Source organism: Microtus ochrogaster, unplaced genomic scaffold (assembly GCF_000317375.1).
Source record: "Microtus ochrogaster isolate Prairie Vole_2 unplaced genomic scaffold, MicOch1.0 UNK89, whole genome shotgun sequence".
Taxonomy (NCBI): domain Eukaryota; kingdom Metazoa; phylum Chordata; class Mammalia; order Rodentia; family Cricetidae; genus Microtus; species Microtus ochrogaster.
In genome coordinates, this window is record NW_004949187.1 from 926,672 (window position 1) to 940,518 (window position 13,847).

Sequence of the window (13,847 nt, forward strand, 5' to 3'; positions counted from 1 at the left end):
TCTTTTTTCTTTCTTTCTTAATAAAAAAATAAATAAAAAAAAAAAGTCCTGATAGAGTCTGCTTCCCTCTGAAACTTCACAAGCCAGGCCTCCATCATCTCTGCACTGCTCTCAGCATTCCCATCCTCCAAGCTCCACAGAACAGCTCTCTCAACACTCAATGGCTTTTCTTGCTCAAGGTCCCAAAGTCCTCTGCCGCATTCCCCCAACTTGGCCAGGTTGATTCCCTAGAATACCCACTTATGTTACCAACTTGTTGTAGTTGCGATTACCATTGCTGAGATGAAACCATGACCAATGTGACTAGGGGAGGAAAGGGTTGATTTGGCTACACTTCCACAGGAACGCAAACCAAACTGGAACCCAGAGGCAGAATCCCATGCAGAGGCCATGGAGGGCTGCTGCTTACTGGCTTTCTCCCCGTGGCTTATTCAGCCTGCTTACTTGTAGTACCCAGGGCTCCTTGCTCAATTGTGGTCCCATCCACATCAATCACTAGTTAAGAAAATGCCTTACAAGTTTATCTATAGCCCAATCTTATGCAGGTATTTCTTAACTGAGGCTCCCTCCTCTCTGATGACTCTAGCTTGTGTCAAGGTGATATAAAACAGACAGGAAAAGTATGTTCATACACTACCTTCCTGTTTGGTATCCAAGAAGAATAGGAGAGCAAACCATATCCCTCCCCAAGGACAACTCGACTGGCCCATATAGCTGGCGTGGGGGGGAGGGGTCTTGCGCACATGCTGTCATTTGCTTTTGGAGAAATGGTCTTGCTTTTAAGCCAAGCTTGCCTAACCCTTATGGTGATACTCTTGTATCTGTGCGCTTAGTACAGAGATTACAGAGGGCTTTCACCCTTAGCTGCTTTCTTAAAAAGTAAATATACAAAATTTATTAGCTTTCTGCTATTCCTTCCACATATCCTCCTGAAAATAGTATATTAGATGCTGTACTTCTGAAACTTGCTTGGCGTGAGGCATTAGCTTACACCAATCCTACTAAACCCAAAATTTCTATCTTTCTCGTCCCTGGTCCATACCTTCAATACCTCTCTTTTTTTCTCTGAATGAGCAAACTACTGCTAAGCAGTTTGGCTAGGACCTCTCCCTTAGTGGCTTCCCCTGTCAGTTTCGTGGGTTATGAAAGCCAAGCATTAAGCTTAGAGCCTAACCTGGAAGTGTGTTTGACTAGGATCTGCATTCCACCTTCCTAGCTCTAGAAAGTTGGTGTGTATGCTACCACAGGCATGTTTACTTAGCTTGCCATTTTTATTTAGTTCTGCTGACTGAATAGCGATACCTCTTAAAGGAACTGTGTTCATTTTCCTTTTCCTTTTTTCAGCTTTTTTGGGCTCTAGGTGGATATTTGAGTCTCATGTTTGTGTGCAAAAATGTAATTGGTACTTTTTTTTTACTCTTTGTCTGTTTGGGTACCTGCCATCGAACTCCCAAATAAATACACACAGTCTTATTCTTGTTTATGAATGTCCAGTCTTAGTTTGGCTTGTTTCTAGACAGCTTTTCATAACTTATATTTTCACAGTTATCTTTTGTCTCTGGGCTTTTGCCTTTCTATATACCTTTGTTTTCTACTCTGTGCCTTGCTGTGTAGCATGAGTTCTAATAGGTACTAACAATAAAAGCCTGGAGTGACCGCATCACTTAGGAGGCTGTCACGGTATGCTGCCTCTGAGTGATTTCATGCAGCAGGAACTTATGGCAGATTTTTCCCCAAGGCCTTTCTTCTTACTCTGCTCTGTATTTAGGAGGGGACACAGACTAAGAATAACTCAAATTGCCTCCCTTTACCTGGGTCTTCTCCAAAACTTGATTCCATCCAAACAGAACTAGATATCAGACAGTGGAAGCTGTCCTTCAGCCTGCGGCTCTGCTGGGAGTCTGTACAACTTTAAAGAGTGGGGCCTGGTGGGCTTCAGCTCTCTGAGGATGTGAGCCCACCGCCTTCACGCGTTCGTTAGCCTGGCAGCCATGAGAGGACCCATTTTGTTTACCAGGAACTTCTGCATACTGGGAAGACAGGGACCCCAAACCACAAGACCAACTGGCCATGGACTGAAATCTTCAAGATTATGATCCTAAATCAATCTTTTCCCATTAAAAGCTCTCCCAGGTGGAAAACTGACTACTGCAGCATTAGGGATGACTTCAGATTCTAAGGGTCTCACCATTAAATCCAGAAGAGGCCTGCAGCAAGCGTCGGCGCTGGCTTCTCATGGGAACTGCCGTGTCTTAGTTCCCGTTCCCTGCCTTTCGCCTCAGCAGCGATTACCGTAACTGTTGCGTTTCAGCGTCTTTATGTTCCTAGCTTTCTTCCAGAAGGCAGCTTTTCTAATCTGTATACATTCCATATATTTGTGCAAATTTACTTCACTATGAACTCCAGAATCCCACGCTGTGCTGCCTTGAACAAGCATCAGACAGCGACTGTACATCCAGCTGTAGTAATGTCCTATTTCCTATGAGCTCTCACTTTATTTAACAAGGTTGGTGACAGATAGCTTCCAGTCCCATTTTACTCCAGAGAGCCCTGTGGTTTAATTCGTCCAAAGGCCTAAGTGCTTGTGGTAGAACTGAAGCTTCAGGCAGAGGCCCTCAGCCCCTGTGTTCTTAAGCCTTGATATCTTTCTCCTAAGGGTTGGGCCACTTCCAGAACTGTCCCCGGGGGAAAGTATTCAGGACGTTCCAGGTTCCAGATTCTCCTGTGCTCTCAGTAATTGGAAATGACAACCCGGAAGACTGTGCGATGCTTCTTGCCACTCAAAGTACACTTCCTGGCACACAAAGGCACAGGAAGTTCTGTTCTTTTATTTTTTGATATTTTTTAAATAGTGTGACTTAAAAGTACAATTACCACTCAAAGTACAGAGATGAGAGATAAGACAATTCTTTATTCAAGAAGGTTAAAAGGTTACTCACTTTCTTTAAATGTTTCTAAGATGTTCTCTATGCCAGGAATTCTGACAACTCATAAACCTCTTGGTAAACATGTTTTATTTACAACTAGTTCTTAAAATCTCAGGACTATGTACAAGATGACTACCATCTTTCTCAAAGGAAAAGAAATGTTGTCTAGCAGCTAACTCGCTAGTGAATACTATTTCATCTGTACACAGGATTACCAAGGCTGGTAGAGCTCAGGGGTAGCCATGTAAGGCTTAGAGCTTGAACCCCAACACCACAAAACAAAACCAAAATTCAAACTTCTGGTTTGAATTTGTTTGTTAATTTGTTGTTGTTTTTTTTTTTGTTTTGTTTTTTTGTTTTCTCTCTAGGACCACTAACCGACTGCAAAGTGGGCTAGGCATGTGCCATTTCTGTTGAAGTCATTACTTGAGAGCAACTATGGAGAAGGTCCGCTTGGCTCAAGGCGTGGGAGACTTCCGGACAACTTGCTTCATTGATGCTTTGCTGAATTTGCCTCAAGTTCTTCTGCCAGTGAGTGCTACATCTGTGAGTGCCACTGATTCCACCAAAGCAGAGGGAAGCAGGGAAGACAAGAGCGTGCTCCAACATCAATTGTTGTGTGGCCTACAAGCTACAGATGGCTTTTGACCCCCTTTATAAATGAGTGAAAGAGACAAAGAATATCTCATGGTGTGAAAATTATCCAGAATTCTCATTCCAGTACCATATAGTTTGCTGGGAATGCAGCCACTGTCCTTCATTTCTGCCTAGCTGTGGTGACTTCCGCAGCCTGAAGGTGAGCATCTCCTTTATATTTACTACTTGGCTCTTTTCACAGAGTTAACTGATGCCTGGTGTAAAGAACACCACACACACACACACACACACACACACACACACACACACACACACACATTTATGTATATCCTGTGCTTGTGAAAAAAAAAAACAATAAAAGCCTGGAATCAGATATTGGGGAAAATGCTGAGAGATCAGAGAGATGAAGGAGCAAAACCACAGATACCTTTCCTACTCAAGTTCCCAACCAAAAAGAGAATGAGGTCCTGTCTCCTCCACCTTATCACTTCTCACCACCAAGCCATATCACTTCTTATCTGTCTGTATAGACCTCCAGACCTCTACGTTTAGCTAGAGGCTAACTCTGCCATCTGACTTTCAGGCAAGCTTTATTTGTACTAATGAGATATCACCACATTGCTGTGTAGCTTGGTAGAGTCCCCTGGTGTCCTCTCTCCTCTTCTCTTCTCCTGCTTCTTTCCTATTTATTCTCTCTGCCTGACAGCCCTATTTCTTTCTCCTGCTTAGCCACTGGCCATTCAGCAAAAGTCAGCATGATGCCCTTCCCCACGTGGCCTTTGGATAGGGAGAGAAGGCATATTTAGCTATCCTTTCATTTCAGGGTTAAAACAGTCATGGGCCTGTCTTCCTTGGCAGTGAGCAGGTACTCAGTGAATTGAGGTCTGATGTCTCATATCCTGGTAACATCTTTTTGTGAAGAAAATATTAGTGAGATTGGTTGTCTTAATAATATCTTATACAATTTTAAGTCTAATGTCTGTGGTGTGATCCCTTGGGTTGTTACAAATTCTCTTAGTATTTGGTTAAACATTCCTATTGATGCTGAAGACCGTGCAGATGGCCAAAATTAATTTTTCTTTTTGTGTTGTTGAGCAATTCATCATCAGGAGTCACTTGGGCTTGAGAGGAATCTAAGAGTTCTAGGCTTTCTTTCATCAGTTTTCCATTAATGTAGGGATAAATCAAAGGCTTTGCTTTATGTACTGTGGCTTCCTTTGCAGCATTGAGGAAAATATTACCACACTGACCTTCCTTTTTGTAGACTGGACAATGTTTCAAATTCATTGAGTGAGGTCTCCATAGCTTCCATGACCATGACAAGTGATAGATACCTCAGGCCTCAGGGAATCTTATAGACCTTGTAGGGAAAGGGGAGAGATATTCTTCCTTTTAGCCCCTCTAACCACATTAGAATAACTTCCAAAAATGATTATGAATCACGCAGAAGGTCAGTTTTACATCAGTTTGGTCCTTTTGATGACTGTATACTATTATAATAGCCAGACATAACTCAATAAACTTTTGTTTGATGTACATTTTAGCCAGTCCTTGAAATGGTTGATATCTCACCTTGTCAACTTTAATACAATATATGATCTCTGAATCTCATCCTTTATGTACCTTGAACAACTTACTCGAGCCTTCATAACTTGCCAACGCTTTCTTGCATTTTTAATTCTGGAATAATCTATTCATTACCATCTTCTTATATCTAAGTCTTCCTTTACTAAGGCCATTTCCATATTTAAAATTTTGAACATGTGCCTTTATGTACTGGTTCCTTTCCCTAATACCATGAGATATTAGGCACATTAACAAATATATTTATGATCCTTTGTGAGACTTTTCTTCCCTGTGGAGAGAGACAAAACAATGCCTATTCCATTCCCCAGAAGTCCCAATGGCATTGCAAAGTACAAATTTACTAAAGTCAACCCTGGGGGAACCAATGAGTTTATTGGAATCAATTACTGGACATTTTAAGGAGAAATTTACAGGAGTTTGGGTACTGTGGTGGTTTGATATCGAAAAGCAGCCACACAGGGAGGTCTCCACCCAGTATATATATACAATGGCTCTCCCACAGCTGCAAGTGTGGAGCTCAGCTCCTCTCTAGTCTCTCACTGCCCATTACTTAGTATTACACTACATTTCTCAGTGTACATAGGAGCTAAGCCTGATAGCACTCAACGTGTGTTTCCACTTTTAAGATGGCTTTCTCATAGGTGCATATGCAGAATCCACCCCATTCCCAAGTTTCTCCCAGGCTATGTCTATAGCTCCTTCCCAAACCACAAGGTCACATGTTGTTAGGACTGAATTGTATATAGATGCCTGGGAAAGAGCTGTATACTCAGATGGAGAGGAGACCTCATTCCATGATGGAATATCAACAGTCAGCAAACCTGGTGACAGTCATTCTTTGTAAACAGGGACAGCTGGTCACAGGAGTGATAATTGTTTGTCTTAAGATAGTACTGAGCAGCAACAACTAACTAAAAGACAGCTGAATAGAAACTATGTATAAGATAATGTAATAAATTACTATTTTCTAGGTGCAATCTGTTAAACTAAACCTTAGAGAAAACACAAGACAGTCTTCATGTAATACATGGCATCACTACCATAACTATGCTTTTGTTTTATAATGGGTCTATATAGGCAATACAAAGAAAAAACGAATACATAACAAAACATCATCAAATTGATGTTTCCAGCATCCAGTACAACAGAAGTAAAATAAAAAAAAGTCCCTCTTGAAACTCTGATGTTCCAGCTTACTGTAGTGAGATTTTTACACAGAGGCTCTCTCTATCCTCTCCATAGTGAAAAGTTTTTGCACCCCGTCAAAGCTCTCTGCCGATGCAAGAATGCAAAGCAGATCAAATCAAACTGAAATAGAAGAAAACCAGGTTTAATGGATATCAATGCTCCCGGGTGGCCTTTCGGCTCCCCAGAGAGGAGACTGGGAAGGAAGACTGAAAAACCACATGTTTGTTATTTGGGGGGCAGTTTAAATACCATCTCTGGGGAGGGGGTCATTGTTTGGCAGGCTTTCTAGGAAGTGGAGTCTGGATTGAGGCAACTCCCGGGGGGAGGGGGCTTGGGATGGAACTTCCACCCAAACATCCCAGACTCTTTGGGTATATGCATGTCAGGGGCTGAGGTGAAGCTTCCACCCAAACACACAGATAAGCATCCCATTACCTGTTTTGTTTTGTTTTTTTATAACATTTTTTTTTTTTGTTTTTTTTCGAGACAGGGTTTCTCTGTGGCTTTGGAGCCTGTCCTGGCACTAGCTCTGTAGACCAGGCTGGTCTCGAACTCACAGAGATCCACCTGCCTCTGCCTCCCGAGTGCTGGGATTAAAGGCGTGCGCCACCATCGCCCGGCTCCCATTACCTGTTTTTACTAAGGACGTATGACCAATAACAATATACATAAAAGGTGAATAAACATTTACATCTTAGCATCCTAATCTCTAGTTAACATACTAATCTTTGTATTTTAGAGGCAGCCCTCCGTTAGCTAAACGCCCAGCTGGAAGTGCAGAGCTTCTAGCAGATCCTTGAGAAACTAAGTTTCTCCAAGTTTGACAACCTGCCTAGGCCCTGGGAGTTTCTTCTCAGGTCTGGATATATAGAGAAAGAAACGGAGCTCCTTCTCTAAAACCTGGAATAAGCTTGGGAGAGCTGGTAAATATCTGGACCCAGGGTCTGTGGGAAGGGGTGGCTTCAGATCCTGAGAACCTAACTCTTTCTATCCATGAGGCTGTGATTATCGTCCCAAATGGCACTGTGGACTTTGTTTATGTTTTTGAGATACCCTGTGTTCCTCTTGTGTAACGTTGTCGGATTAGTCTCTTACCAATTGGTATATATTAACAAGAGATTTGCTGTTCAGTTTGCTGCAGATCTCCAGTCAGTCTGTGCTTGTGATGAATGCCAGGGCTGGGAATCATTGTGTCGGAGCCTTTCAGCTCACTCAGACCTCACCAGCCAATCAGAGCCACCAGCAGACCCGCCAGTAGGATGGGAGGGTTCTTCCGGTTGCCAGGCTGCTATCTGAGCGCCTGTGCTGAGAGAGTAGGACGTTTGCTTGTGTGTTCACTTGTGAAGAGAGCAATAGCGTTATAAGCAGCAGCGCCATGGTGAGTGAGCGGCCTCGGTCGCCAGAGAGGAGCGGCGGGGCATAGTGAGCTAGGGGCTGCTGTCCTCAGATGGGGAGGAGTGGCGGGGTGATCCTTGGGAGTCGGTGAAGTGGATCTTCCCCTGGCTGGGTAGGAACCAGCGGCCAAACCGAATTCGGCCAGGGCCTGTGTGCCCTGTGTGGTCCTTCTGTGGTCCTGTGTGGGCCTTGCAACTCCCTGGGTTGGGCAGCAGCCTCTGAATACCTTCATTCTGCCTGCTGCATCTGTGCAGGGCAATGGTGCTTCAGTTGTTGACGTCACTGTGAAATGCTGGCGCCGGTAGTGCTTGTATTGCCGCTATGAAAAGCAGAGTTGTCAAACTCAGAGAGCTCTGGTCTCTCTAGTATCTCCCATAAGTTCTGCACATTTAGCGTTTGACTGTAGGAACCATCTGGAATAATTTTGTGGAGCTTGTAAACGGTGTCTCCTGTGTAGAGCAGCATTCCACTGCTGAACTGCGATGTAGAAGAGTGGAATTAATGGTAGAAGAGTTGATGGTTTGCAAGGAGACTTTAAGTCACAGAAAGTAGAATTTAGGTAATACCCCGAAGATAAATACTATGCTAATCACACCTGTTAGAGATTAAAATGATAAGATGTAAATGTTTGTTCACTGGGATTATCTACATTTCCACAACAGAGGAGACAACCCTGATTTACAACCTGCCTGAAGTCTCCTACCCCTAGCAAAGACCAGGCCTCTAACAGGCCATTATGGGGTCACAACCAACATTAAGTCCTGCTGTGCTATAAAGGCACATTAATTCTAAAACAGCTGCATCTCCAGTCTTTTTGGAAAATGGTTTTGAGTCAAGGTCTCATGTGTTGATTGAAGTGAACTTGAATCCTGTCGGTAGCATTGGCTTTACTATCACCCTGACTGACTATTCTTCATCCTGGATTAAAGGTTTGTTGCACCACGGAGTCCTAAAATGACCATCATGAGTCAAATAGTGTCCATCGCAGTAACGAGAAAAGGATTTGCATAGGGAGCACGGCTTCTCCCTTCAGGTCAGAAGAGGAGGAACACTGGTCCGTGTGCACTGCAGGGTGAGACAGACTAGATAATAGCTTGATCCCAGGTGAGGTTTAAGGCAGTGAGCTGCTGCAGGGGTCTCCATCATAATGAAGGATCTGATAGGGCCGGGCGAGTGACCTTCTGGGCAGCTTTCCAGCATGTATTAATTTTTTCCATGTGAATAAAGACAGACAGAATTGGTGGATTGGTGGATGCACAATTTAGGGAGTTGTAGCTTGAACTACTGATTATTCAGTTTCCAGTTAGGGTTCTCTTCTATGCAGATATGTGCAGTTCTTGATAACACAGTTAGGCCAGCTCAGAGGTTTGAGACACAGGCCAATCATTGACTGTAAATCTGTGTCAGCTTACAGCACTCAGCAGCTAACATTTTACATGGGACAAAATCCTACAGTGTCTTATTAATGGCCTTGTCTCTACCAGGGAAGTGTCTGCTCTGTTTCAAAGTCAGTATACTTAAGTATCCCTCCAATTATTTCAATCATTTAAAAAAGTTATTTAAGTATCAGTATCATTTTTAAAATTTCATTTTCTTTTTTTTTTTTTTTTTTGGTTTTTTGAGACAGGGTTTCTCTGTGGTTTTGGAGCCTGTCCTGGAACTAGCTCTTGTAGACCAGGCTGGTCTCGAACTCACAGAGATCCGCCTGCCTCTGCCTCCCGAGTGCTGGGAAAATTTCATTTTCTTTAAATGCATTACTGCTATAATATCTATTTGTTTCTATTTGCCAATGTTTGTGGTTATTAAGAATTCCATTCCACTTATTTCTTATGATTGATTTATTGATTGATTGATTGATTGATATCAAATTAGAGCAGCAGTTCTCATCCTGGGAAGGTCAGGGCTCCCTTTGGGGTATCAAATGACCCTGTCATAGCAGTGGCCTCAGACCACTGAAAAACAACTCATAACAGTAGCAAAATTATAGTTATGAGGTAGCATTAAAAATAATTTTATAGTTGGAGGGGGGCACTACAGCATGAGGAACTGTATTAAAGGGTCACAGCACTAGGAAGGTTGAGAACCTCTGGTTTAGTTCAATGTCTCCTGTAGCTCATGCTTGCCTCACACTGTATAACTGAGGATTGCTTTGAACATTTACTCCCGCCTCTGCTGCCCAGTGCTGGGAGGACAATCCTGCCACTCCTTCCACGCTGGACCTTTACTGGTTTGTGAGAAGGAAAATAGACCAGTGAATGCGTATCCTCCAACTTCTCTAGATTACACTGCAAATTCCCACATGAAGTGGGACGTGTGTTTGGGGGCTGGAGAGATGGCTCAGAGGTTAAGAGCACTGACTGCTCTTCCAGAGGTCCTGAGTTCAATTCCCAGCAACCACATGGTGGCTCACAACCATCTGTACTGAGATCTGGCGCCCTCCTCTGATGTGCGGGCATACATCGAGGCAGAATGTTGTATACATAATAAATAAAAATAAATCTTTAAAAAAAAAAAGAACTGTGTTCGCTGACCTGCTGTAAAGTAGGCATAGTCAAAACATAGGATGGGCAAGAAGGAGGGTAAAGCTTTCCTGATTTGACAGTAGTTGACAGTAGCAATGAGCAGTGAGGTAATCAATTTTAGATGATCTGACAATGTCCTGAGAACAACTTGGCTTTGATCCTCATAACACATTAATTAAACTTTCCTCAGTGGTTAGTTTTTGGGTTTTTTGTTTGTTTGTTTGATATTTTCTTGTCTTGGTTGAGTAAAAAGAACAAAGCAGGCTTATACACATCTTCAGTCCCCAAGGGACCTAATTATGAAGCATAGCCTAGTAAATTTTCTAAAATCAAAATTATACAGCTTAGTGAGTGCTGAGGTTATATCCGTGCACTGTGCAGAGTTAAAAGTTAGTGTCAAATCCAAAGCACTAGTTATGCTACTCCATGTAGAGTTAGAAAGGAAAGTGGGTCAGCCGAAGAGAGTTGTATAACAAACAGAGACATTGTTCACACCCATTGTGCTATTCACACACACTGCTTATGTGTTTATTTCATGCATTTATTCCATCTATTGGGCATATCCATAGATGGCCAGGAAGATGACTTACCATTGTATCCATAGACCAATGGAACTCACATCTCTCCACTTAAATGCTTCTAACTGAATTAGATTATGATTAATGTGTTGGTACATGACTGGCTAGTGTAAAGAGGATAAGTGATTGGGGAATGCTCAGACTTAAAGCAACATATATAACTCAATCCCCACCTAATTCTCAGGGATCATTGTGGAAGCTGTGGCAGGAAGAGCGTAAAAGGCAGAGGTGTGCTCTCTTCCCCCAGATCTAATTCCCTGCAGCTCATACCTAGTTCTGCAACAGATGGCCAGCTGAAGCCACCCTTTTCCCTGCCCATATCTCCTTTCTGGATATAATGGTAAGTTATTTTGAGTCAGTTTAAATCTATGTCCACTTAGCAGCATAATATTCTTTCCTAAGGCCAATGACCTGCCTGCCTAGTAGGTTCTTAGTCTGATAATGGTGTCAGTAATGCATTTGATCCTGTGAAGGACTTAGATACAGTCAGGAAGTGGTACTTACTCCCACAGTATTTGTGCTACTATTGCACTAGTGGGCTGGTCTTGCCATGCCAATCTTTACTGTAGCTTGAAGTGTCTGTAGTTGGACATGACTGATGATTACTTGTCTGCTCTAGTAGCTTGCATAGACCCTTTCCACCACCATGAAAACAAGTCAGTAGGGATAAAGATTCTGTTTCTTTACCACTTTGATTTTGCCATGACCTTGACTCAAACATATAGTGTCTTCAGCAATAGGATCTTATCATCAAGTTCTTGATAGCCAAAAGCAGTAGCAATACAATGTAATGTTTGAAGGGTCTTTGGTACCTAATTAGCAAGAACTCCAAAAGAAGCAACTTATACATGACATAGATTTATTTGTTACCCTCTGGTTTCCAGTAGAGGTATTATTGCTCGGTTTCAGAGTCACTCCATTTTAATTCTCTTTCTCCTCTCTCTACATATCTTTTCCTATTGATCATGTTTGTATCTTTCTATGTGAGTGTGTGTTAGTGATGGTAAAGCAAATTTCCGTGTCTTTTTCTGTTTCATTCATCTTTTCCCCTTCTCCTTCCTGTCCCCGACCTCCACTCCCCCATCCCAGTTTAACCCTCCTTGGTCCATCCTTCACCATATATCTATCTGTACATTCTATCTCCCCTCTTTTCATAGCCATCCCCATGGCATTTTAGTAATTTCATGAACCATGTTGGTATTACAATTGAAACACATATATGAAAATTTAACACTAACTTCACAGTGACAGAGAATATGTGATGTTTATCTTCATTATTCTGGGTTGCCTTTCTCAAAATACCTTTTTCCAGCTCCTTCTGTTTAGTTGTGAATTTCATAGTTTCTTTTTCTCTATATCTCTGAGTAGCATTACCCAGTATGACTTTAACGATTTTTATTCAACAGTTGGTGCAAATCTAGGTTGTTTGCATTTCCTATCTATTGTATATATAATCATAATAAACATGGATAAGCAAAAGTCTCTAGAACAGGATATGGACTCCCTTTTGTGTATGCATACATTTATATGTATGTACATATATATGTGTGTGTGTATACACATAGCACACACATAAATTATATGTACATATATATGTAATTTTTATATATATGAGTGCTACTGCTGGTTCATATGGAAAGTACTTCTAGAGTTAGCTCCATGCTGATTTTTAAAATGGTTGTACCAGTTCGCATATCCTCAAGTACTAAAACAGAGTTCAGTTCCATTTTCTGCAAATCAGTGCCAACACTTGTCATTTTTTTGTTTGTTTATCTTAGACTTTTTCACTGGGATGAGATGAAATCAGAGAGAAGATATAATGTACATTTCCCTAATAGCTAAGTATATTTAACATTTTAAATGTCTGTCAGCCATTTGTATTTCATTTTTTTGAGATTTCTCCATTTAACCCTGTCCCATGATTAATATTTAAAGTCCTATTTAAAATATAAATACATTACAACTCCCCTCCTCTTCCTCTCTTCAATCACTTCATACCTCCCAATGATTCTGCATCAAATTAGTTTTCTTTCTTCTTTTGTTACTATCTTTGCATATATATTTATACTTCTGTGCACATAAATATTTAAATATAAGTTGCTGAGTCCATTTGGAGTTTCTTGTATTCATGTGATTTCAGGACAGACCACTTTGTTTTAGATAGCCAACTAGGAAGCTCATCCCTGGGAAAACATAAATCTCCCTCTCAACAGTCACTAGTTTTCTGTAGTACTTTGTCTAGGGCTGAGGTCTCATTAGATTGCACACACACAGAGACACACAAACCTATATTAGTGTGTCTATTGGCCAGGAGGTTGGGAATTGAGAATAATACAGACAGTGGAGATCAAGATGATAGGGTTTCAGTTGGAAATTGATTCATGAAAAATTAAGCTAGAGGTAGGTCCCTTGAGTGCTATTTTGGTCCAATTTTTTTTCTAATTTTTCCCATGCCCAGAAAAATTGAGTAAGGCCAAATTAAATTTTTTTAAAAAAAATGTTTATTTATTTATTTATTATGTATACAATAGTGTGTGTGTGTGTGTGTGTGTGTGTGTGTGTGTGTGTGTGTGTGTGTGCAGGCCAGAAGAGGGTACCAGACCTTATTACAGATGGTTGTAAGCCACCATGTGGTTGCCGGGAATTGAACTCAGGACCTTTGGAAGAGCAGGCAATGCTCTTAACCACTGAGCCATCTCTCTAGCCCCCAAATTAAAAATTTATGGCTGTATTTCTTATGGCATATTAGATTGCTGGATGCCTACTAATGATAGTAACAAGTGTGGCCTAAATAAATGAATATGAAAAGGTAAGTTCAATGGCAGTCAAGTACTGAAACAGAGGCAGGGATTTTCAAAGAGATTATCACCATTAAAGAGAAGGCCATTGCTCTACAGTGGAAGCCTAGCAAGATGCCCTAAGTGTAAGACTCCTTTCTAGTAAGTCTGCAGTTGATGGAAGTATTAGACTTTCTAGTAAGTCTGCAGTTGATGGAAGTATTAGACTTTCTAGTAAGTCTGCAGTTGATGGAAGTATTAGACTTTCTAGTAAGT

At 41.6% G+C, this 13,847-nt stretch overlaps 1 protein-coding gene and 1 pseudogene across 1 annotated transcript in view; both read left to right on the top strand.

The window, feature by feature from the left end:
• LOC101984273 overlaps nucleotides 1–13,847 on the top strand; it is a 398,439-nt pseudogene that overhangs the window by 366,527 nt on the left and 18,065 nt on the right.
• Nucleotides 11,187–13,847, top strand: part of LOC106144432 (zinc finger imprinted 2-like) — a 5,555-nt gene continuing 2,894 nt past the window's right edge. Inside the window, exon 1 of the mRNA XM_026777886.1 lies at nucleotides 11,187–12,615. Coding sequence (XP_026633687.1) covers nucleotides 12,427–12,615 — 189 coding nt within the window. The 5' untranslated portion in view covers nucleotides 11,187–12,426. The remainder of the gene's footprint in view (nucleotides 12,616–13,847) is intronic.